This window comes from Mya arenaria, chromosome 4 (genome assembly GCF_026914265.1).
Source record: "Mya arenaria isolate MELC-2E11 chromosome 4, ASM2691426v1".
In the NCBI taxonomy this organism is placed as follows: Eukaryota; Metazoa; Mollusca; class Bivalvia; order Myida; family Myidae; genus Mya; species Mya arenaria.
The window spans coordinates 18,627,514-18,640,760 of NC_069125.1; the positions used below are offsets into that span (position 1 = coordinate 18,627,514).

General features: G+C 38.7%; 1 protein-coding gene across 1 annotated transcript; it reads right to left on the reverse strand.

The window, feature by feature from the left end:
- Nucleotides 1–383: 383 nt before the first annotated feature.
- On the reverse strand, nt 384–11,442 carry LOC128231739 (uncharacterized). The gene is made up of 4 exons (XM_052944898.1): nt 11,155–11,442; nt 10,049–10,236; nt 2,203–2,301; nt 384–887 (listed from the first exon to the last, which is right to left on the reverse strand). Exons 1-4 carry the CDS (start codon nt 11,222–11,224, stop codon nt 831–833), a joined length of 414 nt encoding a protein of 137 aa, XP_052800858.1. The 5' UTR covers nt 11,225–11,442; the 3' UTR covers nt 384–830.
- Nucleotides 11,443–13,247: the final 1,805 nt, after the last annotated feature.

Below are 13,247 nucleotides of genomic sequence, written 5' to 3' on the forward strand. Positions count from 1 at the left end.
CTACGAAGCTGAAGGTTGAAGGTTTAAGCCTCACTCAGGGCACCTAGCAGCAAGTGAAATAGTGGGCACCAATTGCCATTCTGCCAGGATTTGGGAGTATAACGATGGTCATCAATCAAGGTGTCTCATAAGTCCAGCAGACTGGCCCTTAATTGAGAGGGGTAACTTTGTAATATACAAACAATTTATGCTTGCTGTTGAGGCTATAATCTTGCAGTAGGTTGTTGGAGAGAGTAATAACAAAATCACCTTGGCGGTCAGTCCACCAATCTGCCAGTAAATTACCATATTCTAGCATAGCTATTGCCCTTGACATCCAGACAAATTTAACATATAATGATATCCAGGAAAACCAATAATACAAGGATCAACTTAAGAACTGCTGACAGTAATAGAAACCAATTTATTCAGTTTTGTACACTTGTAAATGTCAGAAATAATGTAATTTTTTGGTTACATGATACAGTTCTACTACAAATGTATGTTGTAACAAAGGCTTTATATAAGTATAATATACATTTTATATCTATATACGCAGAAATCACCATCTATCGAGAGAAACACAGCAGCTTCATTATCAAATCAAGCGAAATTTAATGGAATTTGATAGAAATTGTTTTATCTCATAATTACATAGCTTGAATATTGTTGGCATACCTACCTGTACTTTTTTTTAAAAATCACACAACCAAACAGTCTAACAATACTTCACTATATTATCTGTATTCTTTTAAACATTTTTTTAATGGTTTTTCAATCTTTGATAAGTACTATATAAGTACTTTCATATAATTGAACAGTATACAATGAAGGACTAAACCACCATTTCATTAGTGCGTTTTAACATATTTTCTCGTTGATTTAGTGCCATCTTCCGCCACCATCTCCTGAAAGTAGAATGCGTGTGTGGTTAGTTAAATCAGTTCTGGAACTTCATGTGATGTAAAATAAAATTGTAATGTTTTTCTTCCAATTATAAAAAAAAGTTTAGTGGTCATACTTATATTTTGTTCGATGGGAGAGAAGTATTTTTCAAATGGTTTTCTTTCAAAATGTATTCAAAAAGTTTAAGGTTCCAAATTACATTTCATCCATTTGGGATTGTAGTATTTTTAAATACTTGATTTTGAACACATGCAGATAATATAAAAGCTGCACTCTCACAGATTGAACATTTTGACAACTTTTTTATTTTTTGTCTTGGAACAAGCAAATTTTTGTGAAAATCCATGGAAACCAGGTATATAAGACTGCTGAAAAAATATGGATTGCAGATTTTTATATTAAAGTTCAAAAACTGATGTTTTATGCATTTTTCTTAAACCGTTAGTAACGGTTTAAGCCATAAAACATTAATTTTCGAACGGAAATATGAAAATCTACAATCTGATTTTTTGTCAGCAATCTTATATTATTGGTTTGCAAATATTTATGCAAAAATTTGCTCTTTCCATGACAAAAAAATAAAAAAGTTGCAAAAATGGTATATCTGTGAGAGTGCAGCTTTAAACCATTACTTAAAGACAGCTAACTTAGTGAATGAATACCACAAACATTGACAGGGATTGGGGAAATCTACATGGACATGTACAGACATGGATAATAAATGAGCCACACAAGGACAAAGAAAAACAATTTGTTACTCTGAAAACAGAAACTGAATGAATGTTAAGCAAGCAAGTAACTTAGGCTAAGGTCACAAATAATAAGTAGTAAGGCGTTTACAGACCGAATTGCCAAAATACCTGGGACCAGAAAGATTTTTAGCTTGTTTTATTTTCTATTTTTTCATTACGTAATCAAGAGGTGAGGAACTTTAAATTACACATACTAAAGTCCTACTTTAATAACTTACCAACACCTGATAGTTGTTGGCAGGAAAACTTATAACTCTTATCAAATTTTTGCCTAAAGCATATAACATGTACAGTACCAGCCGTTATTGACTGCATAGTCATGGGGATGGAGGGCGTCTTAGGAATACAATGTATTTTGGCTCAATCTAAAAACAAGTGTCCATGTTTCTTAATTCTTAAGCAAGCTTAAATAAAAACAAAGTGGAAAATTAATGAAAAACTCTTGCAGACAATGGTGTTTTCTTTTAACATTTGCCATTTTCCTCAAAAAGACATGAATAATCACTCAATGAGGCAAAGACATGGTAAGGTGTCTGACACAAAAGAAAAAAATAAAAGATCATACTAGAACCAGATGAATTCCATCAATGTAACGGGTGTTGGTTGAGATGAATGCCCCTGACTGCCTTTCCACTAGTTTGTCGCCCTCTAGTACAAAAATGCTCTGCAAAAAGATAAATATGTAATAGTAACTGCACCTGCAACCCGAGTTGTTGATTTAAATAATGAGGCTAATTGGTCTACTGTAACAATTTTGTGTTTAATGCTGATAGTACAAATATTACATTTCATTGGAACTACTCTGCATGCTACACATCTAGGGGGCTTTGACAAACTGCAATGTTCCATGGGTCATAGGAACAATTCCAGGCATCAACAGTCCTATGAGAAAGAACAAAATCTTGCCTTTGGAAATCATCCCCTGTGTAAAGTCCCCTACATATGCCTCTCCTCTAAACACTCCCACAAAAAAAGCATTGATAGGTACATGAGCTCTAAAAAACCCATGACCTAGTCCAACAAGTCCCATTAAAACACATTAAACACATCATAACTGTACCGGTCATATCATTCAATATAGATATAGTTACAGTATCAGTGAAAGGCATAGTCACAGTGTTAGTGAATGGCATAGTGACAGTGTCAGTAAAAGGTATAGTGACAGTGACATTCAAAGGTATAGTGACAGTGACAGTAAAAGGTATAGTGACAGTGACAGTAAAAGGCATAGTGACAGTCAAAGGTATAGTGACAGTGTCAGTCAAAGGTATAGTGACAGTCAAAGGTATAGTGACAGTCAAAGGTATAGTGACAGTGACAGTAAAAGGTATAGTGACAGTGACAGTAAAAGGTATAGTGACAGTGACAGTAAAAGGTATAGTGACAGTGACAGTAAAAGGTATAGTGACAGTGACAGTAAAAGGCATAGTGACAGTAAAAGGTATAGTGACAGTGTCAGTCAAAGGCATAGTGACAGTCAAAGGTATAGTGACAGTGTCAGTCAAAGGTATAGTGACAGTCAAAGGTATAGTGACAGTGTCAGTCAAAGGTATAGTGACAGTCAAAGGTATAGTGACAGTGTCAGTCAAAGGTATAGTGACAGTGACAGTCAAAGGTATAGTGACAGTCAAAGGTATAGTGACAGTGTCAGTCAAAGGTATAGTGACAGTGACAGTCAAAGGTATAGTGACAGTGACAGTCAAAGGTATAGTGACAGTGACAGTAAAAGGCATAGTGACAGTGACAGTAAAAGGTATAGTGACAGTCAAAGGTATAGTGACAGTGACAGTCAAAGGCATAGTGACAGTCAAAGGTATAGTGACAGTGACAGTCAAAGGTATAGTGACAGTGACAGTAAAAGGTATAGTGACAGTCAAAGGTATAGTGACAGTCAAAGGTATAGTGACAGTCAAAGGTATAGTGACAGTCAAAGGTATAGTGACAGTCAAAGGTATAGTGACAGTCAAAGGTATAGTGACAGTCAAAGGTATAGTGACAGTCAAAGGTATAGTGACAGTAAAAGGCATAGTGACAGTCAAAGGCATAGTGACAGTCAAAGGTATAGTGACAGTGACAGTCAAAGGTATAGTGACAGTGACAGTAAAAGGTATAGTGACAGTCAAAGGTATAGTGACAGTCAAAGGTATAGTGACAGTCAAAGGTATAGTGACAGTCAAAGGTATAGTGACAGTAAAAGGCATAGTGACAGTCAAAGGTATAGTGACAGTGTCAGTAAAAGGTATAGTGACAGTGACAGTCAAAGGTATAGTGACAGTGACAGTCAAAGGCATAGTGACAGTGTCAGTCAAAGGTATAGTGACAGTCAAAGGTATAGTGACAGTGACAGTCAAAGGTATAGTGACAGTGACAGTCAAAGGTATAGTGACAGTGACAGTCAAAGGTATAGTGACAGTGACAGTCAAAGGTATAGTGACAGTGTCAGTCAAAGGTATAGTGACAGTGACAGTCAAAGGTATAGTGACAGTGACAGTCAAAGGTATAGTGACAGTGTCAGTCAAAGGTATAGTGACAGTGTCAGTCAAAGGTATAGTGACAGTGACAGTAAAAGGTATAGTGACAGTGACAGTCAAAGGCATAGTGACAGTCAAAGGTATAGTGACAGTGACAGTCAAAGGTATAGTGACAGTGACAGTCAAAGGTATAGTGACAGTCAAAGGTATAGTGACAGTGACAGTCAAAGGTATAGTGACAGTCAAAGGTATAGTGACAGTGACAGTCAAAGGTATAGTGACAGTGACAGTCAAAGGTATAGTGACAGTCAAAGGTATAGTGACAGTGACAGTAAAAGGTATAGTAACAGTCAAAGGTATAGTGACAGTGACAGTCAAAGGTATAGTGACAGTGACAGTAAAAGGTATAGTGACAGTGACAGTCAAAGGTATAGTGACAGTGACAGTAAAAGGTATAGTGACAGTCAAAGGCATAGTGACAGTGACAGTCAAAGGTATAGTGACAGTCAAAGGTATAGTGACAGTCAAAGGTATAGTGACAGTGACAGTCAAAGGTATAGTGACAGTGACAGTCAAAGGTATAGTGACAGTCAAAGGTATAGTGACAGTGACAGTCAAAGGTATAGTGACAGTGTCAGTCAAAGGTATAGTGACAGTGACAGTCAAAGGTATAGTGACAGTGTCAGTCAAATGTATAGTGACAGTCAAAGGTATAGTTACAGTGACAGTCAAAGGTATAGTGACAGTGTCAGTCAAATGTATAGTGACAGTGACAGTCAAAGGTATAGTGACAGTGTCAGTCAAATGTATAGTGACAGTCAAAGGTATAGTGACAGTGACAGTCAAAGGTATAGTGACAGTGTCAGTCAAAGGCATAGTGACAGTGACAGTCAAAGGTATAGTGACAGTGACAGTCAAAGGTATAGTGACAGTGACAGTCAAAGGCATAGTGACAGTGACAGTCAAAGGTATAGTGACAGTGACAGTCAAAGGTATAGTGACAGTGTCAGTCAAAGGTATAGTGACAGTGACAGTCAAAGGTATAGTAACAGTGTCAGTCAAAGGTATAGTGACAGTGTCAGTCAAAGGTATAGTGACAGTCAAAGGTATAGTGACAGTGACAGTCAAAGGTATAGTGACAGTGACAGTCAAAGGTATAGTGACAGTGACAGTCAAAGGTATAGTGACAGTGTCAGTCAAAGGTATAGTGACAGTGACAGTCAAAGGTATAGTGACAGTGTCAGTCAAATGTATAGTGACAGTCAAAGGTATAGTTACAGTGACAGTCAAAGGTATAGTGACAGTGTCAGTCAAATGTATAGTGACAGTGACAGTCAAAGGTATAGTGACAGTGTCAGTCAAATGTATAGTGACAGTCAAAGGTATAGTGACAGTGACAGTCAAAGGTATAGTGACAGTGTCAGTCAAAGGCATAGTGACAGTGACAGTCAAAGGTATAGTGACAGTGACAGTCAAAGGTATAGTGACAGTGACAGTCAAAGGCATAGTGACAGTGACAGTCAAAGGTATAGTGACAGTGACAGTCAAAGGTATAGTGACAGTGTCAGTCAAAGGTATAGTGACAGTGACAGTCAAAGGTATAGTAACAGTGTCAGTCAAAGGTATAGTGACAGTGTCAGTCAAAGGTATAGTGACAGTGACAGTCAAAGGTATAGTGACAGTGTCAGTCAAAGGTATAGTGACAGTGACAGTCAAAGGTATAGTGACAGTGTCAGTAAAAGGTATAGTGACAGTGACAGTAAAATGCATAGTGACAGTGACAGTCAAAGGTATAGTGACAGTCAAAGGTATAGTGACAGTGACAGTCAAAGGTATAGTGACAGTGTCAGTCAAAGGTATAGTGACAGTGACAGTCAAAGGTATAGTGACAGTCAAAGGTATAGTGACAGTGTCAGTCAAAGGTATAGTGACAGTGACAGTCAAAGGTATAGTGACAGTCAAAGGTATAGTGACAGTGACAGTCAAAGGTATAGTGACAGTGACAGTCAAAGGTATAGTGACAGTGACAGTCAAAGGTATAGTGACAGTGTCAGTCAAAGGTATAGTGACAGTCAAAGGTATAGTGACAGTGACAGTCAAAGGTATAGTGACAGTGACAGTAAAAGGTATAGTGACAGTGACAGTCAAAGGCATAGTGACAGTCAAAGGTATAGTGACAGTCAAAGGTATAGTGACAGTGTCAGTCAAAGGTATAGTGACAGTGACAGTAAAAGGTATAGTGACAGTGACAGTCAAAGGCATAGTGACAGTCAAAGGTATAGTGACAGTGACAGTCAAAGGTATAGTGACAGTCAAAGGTATAGTGACAGTGACAGTCAAAGGTATAGTGACAGTCAAAGGTATAGTGACAGTGACAGTCAAAGGTATAGTGACAGTGACAGTCAAAGGTATAGTGACAGTCAAAGGTATAGTGACAGTGACAGTAAAAGGTATAGTGACAGTCAAAGGTATAGTGACAGTGACAGTCAAAGGTATAGTGACAGTGACAGTAAAAGGTATAGTGACAGTGACAGTCAAAGGTATAGTGACAGTGACAGTAAAAGGTATAGTGACAGTCAAAGGCATAGTGACAGTGACAGTCAAAGGTATAGTGACAGTCAAAGGTATAGTGACAGTCAAAGGTATAGTGACAGTGACAGTCAAAGGTATAGTGACAGTGACAGTCAAAGGTATAGTGACAGTCAAAGGTATAGTGACAGTGACAGTCAAAGGTATAGTGACAGTGTCAGTCAAAGGTATAGTGACAGTCAAAGGCATAGTGACAGTCAAAGGTATAGTGACAGTGACAGTCAAAGGTATAGTGACAGTCAAAGGTATAGTGACAGTGACAGTCAAAGGTATAGTGACAGTCAAAGGTATAGTGACAGTGACAGTCAAAGGTATAGTGACAGTGACAGTAAAAGGTATAGTGACAGTCAAAGGCATAGTGACAGTGACAGTCAAAGGTATAGTGACAGTCAAAGGTATAGTGACAGTCAAAGGTATAGTGACAGTGACAGTCAAAGGTATAGTGACAGTGACAGTCAAAGGTATAGTGACAGTCAAAGGTATAGTGACAGTGACAGTCAAAGGTATAGTGACAGTGACAGTCAAAGGTATAGTGACAGTGTCAGTCAAATGTATAGTGACAGTGACAGTCAAAGGTATAGTGACAGTGTCAGTCAAAGGTATAGTGACAGTGACAGTCAAAGGTATAGTGACAGTCAAAGGTATAGTGACAGTGTCAGTCAAAGGTATAGTGACAGTGACAGTCAAAGGTATAGTGACAGTCAAAGGTATAGTGACAGTCAAAGGTATAGTGACAGTCAAAGGTATAGTGACAGTGACAGTCAAAGGTATAGTGACAGTGACAGTCAAAGGTATAGTGACAGTCAAAGGTATAGTGACAGTCAAAGGTATAGTGACAGTGACAGTCAAAGGTATAGTGACAGTCAAAGGTATAGTGACAGTCAAAGGTATAGTGACAGTGACAGTCAAAGGTATAGTGACAGTGTCAGTCAAATGTATAGTGACAGTGACAGTCAAAGGTATAGTGACAGTGTCAGTCAAAGGTATAGTGACAGTGACAGTCAAAGGTATAGTGACAGTCAAAGGTATAGTGACAGTGTCAGTCAAAGGTATAGTGACAGTGACAGTCAAAGGTATAGTGACAGTCAAAGGTATAGTGACAGTCAAAGGTATAGTGACAGTCAAAGGTATAGTGACAGTGACAGTCAAAGGTATAGTGACAGTGACAGTCAAAGGTATAGTGACAGTCAAAGGTATAGTGACAGTCAAAGGTATAGTGACAGTGACAGTCAAAGGTATAGTGACAGTCAAAGGTATAGTGACAGTGACAGTCAAAGGTATAGTGACAGTGTCAGTCAAAGGTATAGTGACAGTCAAAGGTATAGTGACAGTGACAGTCAAAGGTATAGTGACAGTGTCAGTCAAAGGTATAGTGACAGTCAAAGGTATAGTGACAGTGTCAGTCAAAGGTATAGTGACAGTGACAGTCAAAGGTATAGTTACAGTGTCAGTCAAAGGTATAGTGACAGTGACAGTCAAAGGTACTGTGACAGTGACAGTCAAAGGCATAGTGACAGTGACAGACAAAGGTATAGTGACAGTCAAAGGTATAGTGACAGTGACAGTCAAAGGTATAGTGACAGTCAAAGGTATAGTGACAGTGACAGTCAAAGGTATAGTAACAGTGACAGTCAAAGGTACTGTGACAGTGACAGTCAAAGGTATAGTGACAGTGACAGTCAAAGGTATAGTGACAGTGTCAGTAAAAGGTATAGTGACAGTGACAGTCAAAGGTATAGTGACAGTGACAGTCGAAGGTATAGTGACAGTCAAAGGTATAGTGACAGTGTCAGTAAAAGGTATAGTGACAGTGACAGTCAAAGGTATAGTAACAGTGACAGTCAAAGGTACTGTGACATTGACAGCCAAAGGCATAGTGACAGTGACAGACAAAGGTATAGTGACAGTCAAAGGTATAGTGACAGTGACAGTCAAAGGCATAGTGACAGTGACAGTCAAAGGTATAGTGACAGTGACAGTCAAAGGTATAGTGACAGTCAAAGGTATAGTGACAGTGACAGTCAAAGGTATAGTGACAGTGACAGTCAAAGGTATAGTGACAGTCAAAGGTATAGTGACAGTCAAAGGTATAGTGACAGTGACAGTCAAAGGCATAGTGACAGTGACAGTCAAAGGTATAGTGACAGTGACAGTCAAAGGTATAGTGACAGTGACAGTCAAGGATATAGTGACAGTGACAGTCAAAGGTACAGTGACACTGACAATCAAAGGTATAGTGACAGTGACAGTCAAAGGTATAGTGACAGTGACAGTCAAAGGTACAGTGACAGTCAAAGGTACAGTGACAGTCAAAGGTATAGTGACAGTGACAGTCAAAGGTATAGTGATAGTGACAGTCAAAGGTATATTGACAGTGACAGTCAAAGGTATAGTGACAGTGTCAGTAAAAGGTATAGTGACAGTCAAAGGTACAGTGACAGTCAAAGGTATAGTGACAGTCAAAGGTATATTGACAGTCAAAGGTACAGTGACAGTCAAAGGTATAGTGACAGTCAAAGGTACAGTGACAGTCAAAGGTATAGTGACAGTCAAAGGTATATTGACAGTGACAGTCAAAGGTATAGTGATAGTGACAGTCAAAGGTATATTGACAGTGACAGTCAAAGGTATAGTGACAGTCAAAGGTACAGTGACAGTCAAAGGTATAGTGACAGTCAAAGGTACAGTGACAGTCAAAGGTATAGTGACAGTCAAAGGTATAGTGACAGTCAAAGGTATAGTGACAGTCAAAGGTATAGTGACAGTCAAAGGTACAGTGACAGTCAAAGGTACAGTGACAGTCAAGGATATAGTGACAGTGACAGTCAAAGGTACAGTGACAGTCAAAGGTATAGTGACAGTGACAGTCAAAGGTACAGTGACAGTCAAAGGTACAGTGACAGTCAAAGGTATGGGACAGTGACAGTCAAAGGTACACTGACAGTCAAAGGTACACTGACAGTCAAAGGTATAGTGACAGTGACAGTCAAAGGTATAGTGACAGTGACAGTCAAAGGTACAGTGACAGTCAAAGGTATATTGACAGTGACAGTCAAAGGTATAGTGACAGTGACAGTCAAAGGTATGGGACAGTGACAGTCAAAGGTACACTGACAGTCAAATGTACACTGACAGTCAAAGGTACAGTGACAGTCAAAGGTATGTGACAGTTAAAGGAGTGGTGACAGTATTAGTCAAAAACTGTAACAAAATGTTATTTGTTAGTACATGTATTATTGATTCGCATTCGGAACTCCTCGGCAAATTGTTTTCGAGAAAAATGGCCGAAAAGCTCTGAATGATTGATTACATTATTTTCATCACCATACGGCCTAGTATGACCAAACCTACCTTTAATTGTCGGCCATCCAGGAACGGTACATTTGACGTCTCACCAAGTTTCGTCCTTATTTCGAAGACTTTGCCGGGAACCGTGACCTTGATATCCACGCTGTCACCGGAAATGCTAATCTCCTGGAAGATGTCGTTTTCTGGTGTCAGCAGCCGAAGCGCTTGTTCTTTGTGTTCGGGTTTCGTACCTTGGTTAAAATGGTCAAACAGGCATAATACAATAGGGTTATCAGTACTGAGTTTTGATCCGGGAGGTTGTATTCGACTCGAGAGGATTTTTGCAGATTCGGATTTCACGAGGCCTTGTGATCCAATATTATTTTGGTAACGTATGAAAGGGATTTATGCGTAGGAAAATTATAAAGAAAAATCACATTAGAAATAAACTGTCATGACCGTTCAAATAAAAGAAGAAAAAAACAAGAGAGATAACGAAATGATATAAATTTATCTGGCATTCAACTCGCTTATTACTCACCAGCAAGCAATTTTCTATCATGTAAACGAGGTACAATTATGTTACGGCATTGAAACGTTGCAAAACAAGACAGTTCACATCCGGCTAAGTTAAAATATGGAAAAAAATAACACTGAAATAACTTTACATATTTTTATTTATCTTTAAATTGTTGATTATATGAGTAATCAGCGGAAGGTCTCGAGAATTATTGGGGGTGGAAAAGTGTCATCAGGCATAACCATTTAACATATAATTGCTTATTTCATGGCAATTTATGGGCTGGTATTGAATATGTGTATTAATTGGATATAAGAACGATGTAGCTAATCGGATTGCTATAAATAAACGACCAAGGAGTGAATGATATCAATTATTTATGACCGTAGATTAACTTAAATAAGTTGTATATTGAATACCATATTTGGCCTAAGAGTAGGGCCCAACTTTCATGTGCAACCACCGCCACACCCGAAAATGATATTTGTTAAATTGGGTGATCCTCCCCGGCAAGACAATGTTAGCTATTGTTCTCTGATATTGGCATATAACTATAATTCTTGGTGGGCGCGCGTTGTGCGCGCCGTTGATATACCTGAAATAAATGAAGATTAAATTGAGTCACCGTTAACAAAATGGTTGAACATACCTATTGCATCGCTGTATTCCCCGACCTTATCCGTGTACACAAGCTTCCATTTCCCGTTTAACGCAACCATTCCGCTTTCAAACCTTTCGAACTTCTGAACAAACTATATTCCCTCACCCTAAGATATATCCTATATAGGAGTATGTTATATCAGACTCGCGTGTTTCCCTTGTTTCAATAGGAAATAAGTAACTTCTGTCCAGATAAAACCGCAGACATGCAGACCTTGCATTTACTATTGATCGAAAAATGTGATCTTCACCTTCAACGGATGACTGTATTTGATAGGAAACGATCATTAGAAGTTATTTCCGAGATCCGCATTAACATTTTAACTTAGGACAACCTTAAAATAGTGTGTTTGCCTTTCGTACGGTCCGACACAATAATGTATCGAAGGCTCACTTAGTCAGGAAATATTATTTTAGACTGAGCGATGACACATTATTAAAAAAACAACTTTCTGCGTCATTGCCCCGAGTCCAGTTAACACATAATTTACTGTTATGGTTTGTATTGCACTAGCGGATCCGGGGAGCGCAACCGCCCCCCCCCCCCGGCCACCGCCCCGCCCAAAAAAAATCGTCCAAGTTTAGTTTTAATTTCAATATAGGAGAAAATAAGAAATAAATTAGGGTGAATGGCACAATTTCGGACTAAAATTGTTAAGATTTTTCTGGGAGAGTACCCCCAAACCCACCTGCCGACACTTTAAACCAAAAAGATTTCGGTTTTATGGGAGGGGAGCAAGTTAAATGTTACGCACCAAAGTTGCACCCTCTCTAACGTCGAATCCTGGAGCCGCCCTTCTGTTGGTGCAGTTTAGTGAGTCGAAACAACATCTTTCAAAGGCTGGCCTGATATTATTCAAGTGGATGTTTCCATGATGGCTGACATTTTTTTCTGATATTAAATGCACTCTATTATCTCCAGGTACTTAAGCAAAGTTGCAACATCTTGATGCAAGTTGCACTTCATTAGCTGCGAATCAACTCAATAAAAACGAGCTTTTGTTACAGCCTGATTGCTACGGAATGCCGTTAGGGCCATCGCCTGTGAATGTATTGATCTGAAACGCGATACTCGAAAGTACGATGATGAATACGCGAAATCACGAAACTACGATGGTGAAAACGCGACAGTACGACGATGAAAACGCGATATTACGATAACGAAAACGCGATAATATGACAGTACGATGATGATAATGGGATAAACTATCGTGTTTTCACCATCGTACTGTCGCGTTTTCACCATCGGGGTTTCGTGAGTTCGCGTTTTCAACATCGTAGTATCGTACTGTCGTGTTTTCATCATCGTACTTTCGCGTTTTCATCATCGTACTATCGCGTTTTCATCATCGTACTGTCGTGTTTTCATCATTGTACTGTCGTGTTTTCATCATTGTACTATTGCGTTTTCATCATCGTACTATCGCGTTTTCATCATCGTACTGTCGTGTTTTCATCATCGTACTATCGCGTTTTCATCATCCTATCGCGTTTTCATCATCATTATGATATTCCTTCTATTTTCATATAAATTGAACTGACGCTGGATCGAAACATAAATAAGTCGAGGAGTCGAGCACGATTACCGGTCCCAAATACATAAATCATGCGCAAAACCATATGATTATCTTGAGGTCATAATTTCACACATTTTCCCGAAGCATGTTCCAAAAACAAACAAACAATTGTCTCGTGTTAATTTTTTGCAAGTTGTAAACATTGCAATGACAGATGAAAGGGAATTGGAAACGGTTGAAAACCCGATTATCCCCGGCGTCCTCGAGCGATCGCAGTTTTACTGTATACAAGTTACCTTTCCCTCTGCATTATTGAAGGACTTGGGAACGTTTTTCTCCCATCTCAGATAAGTAGATCCAATAATTTAACCATGCTAGATATTCTTATCTTGCCCACGGGCGAAGATAAAATGCCCGTATGGAACTCATTTTTAATGGTCACCAAATTGTAATTACCTCCCTTGTTGAAGATTGTCGTCAGTAGCATAATGGAAATCTTGTCTTATGGTAATATTTAGAACGCTAATTAATTAATTTTCGCTTAAAATGTCACCATAAAACAGTT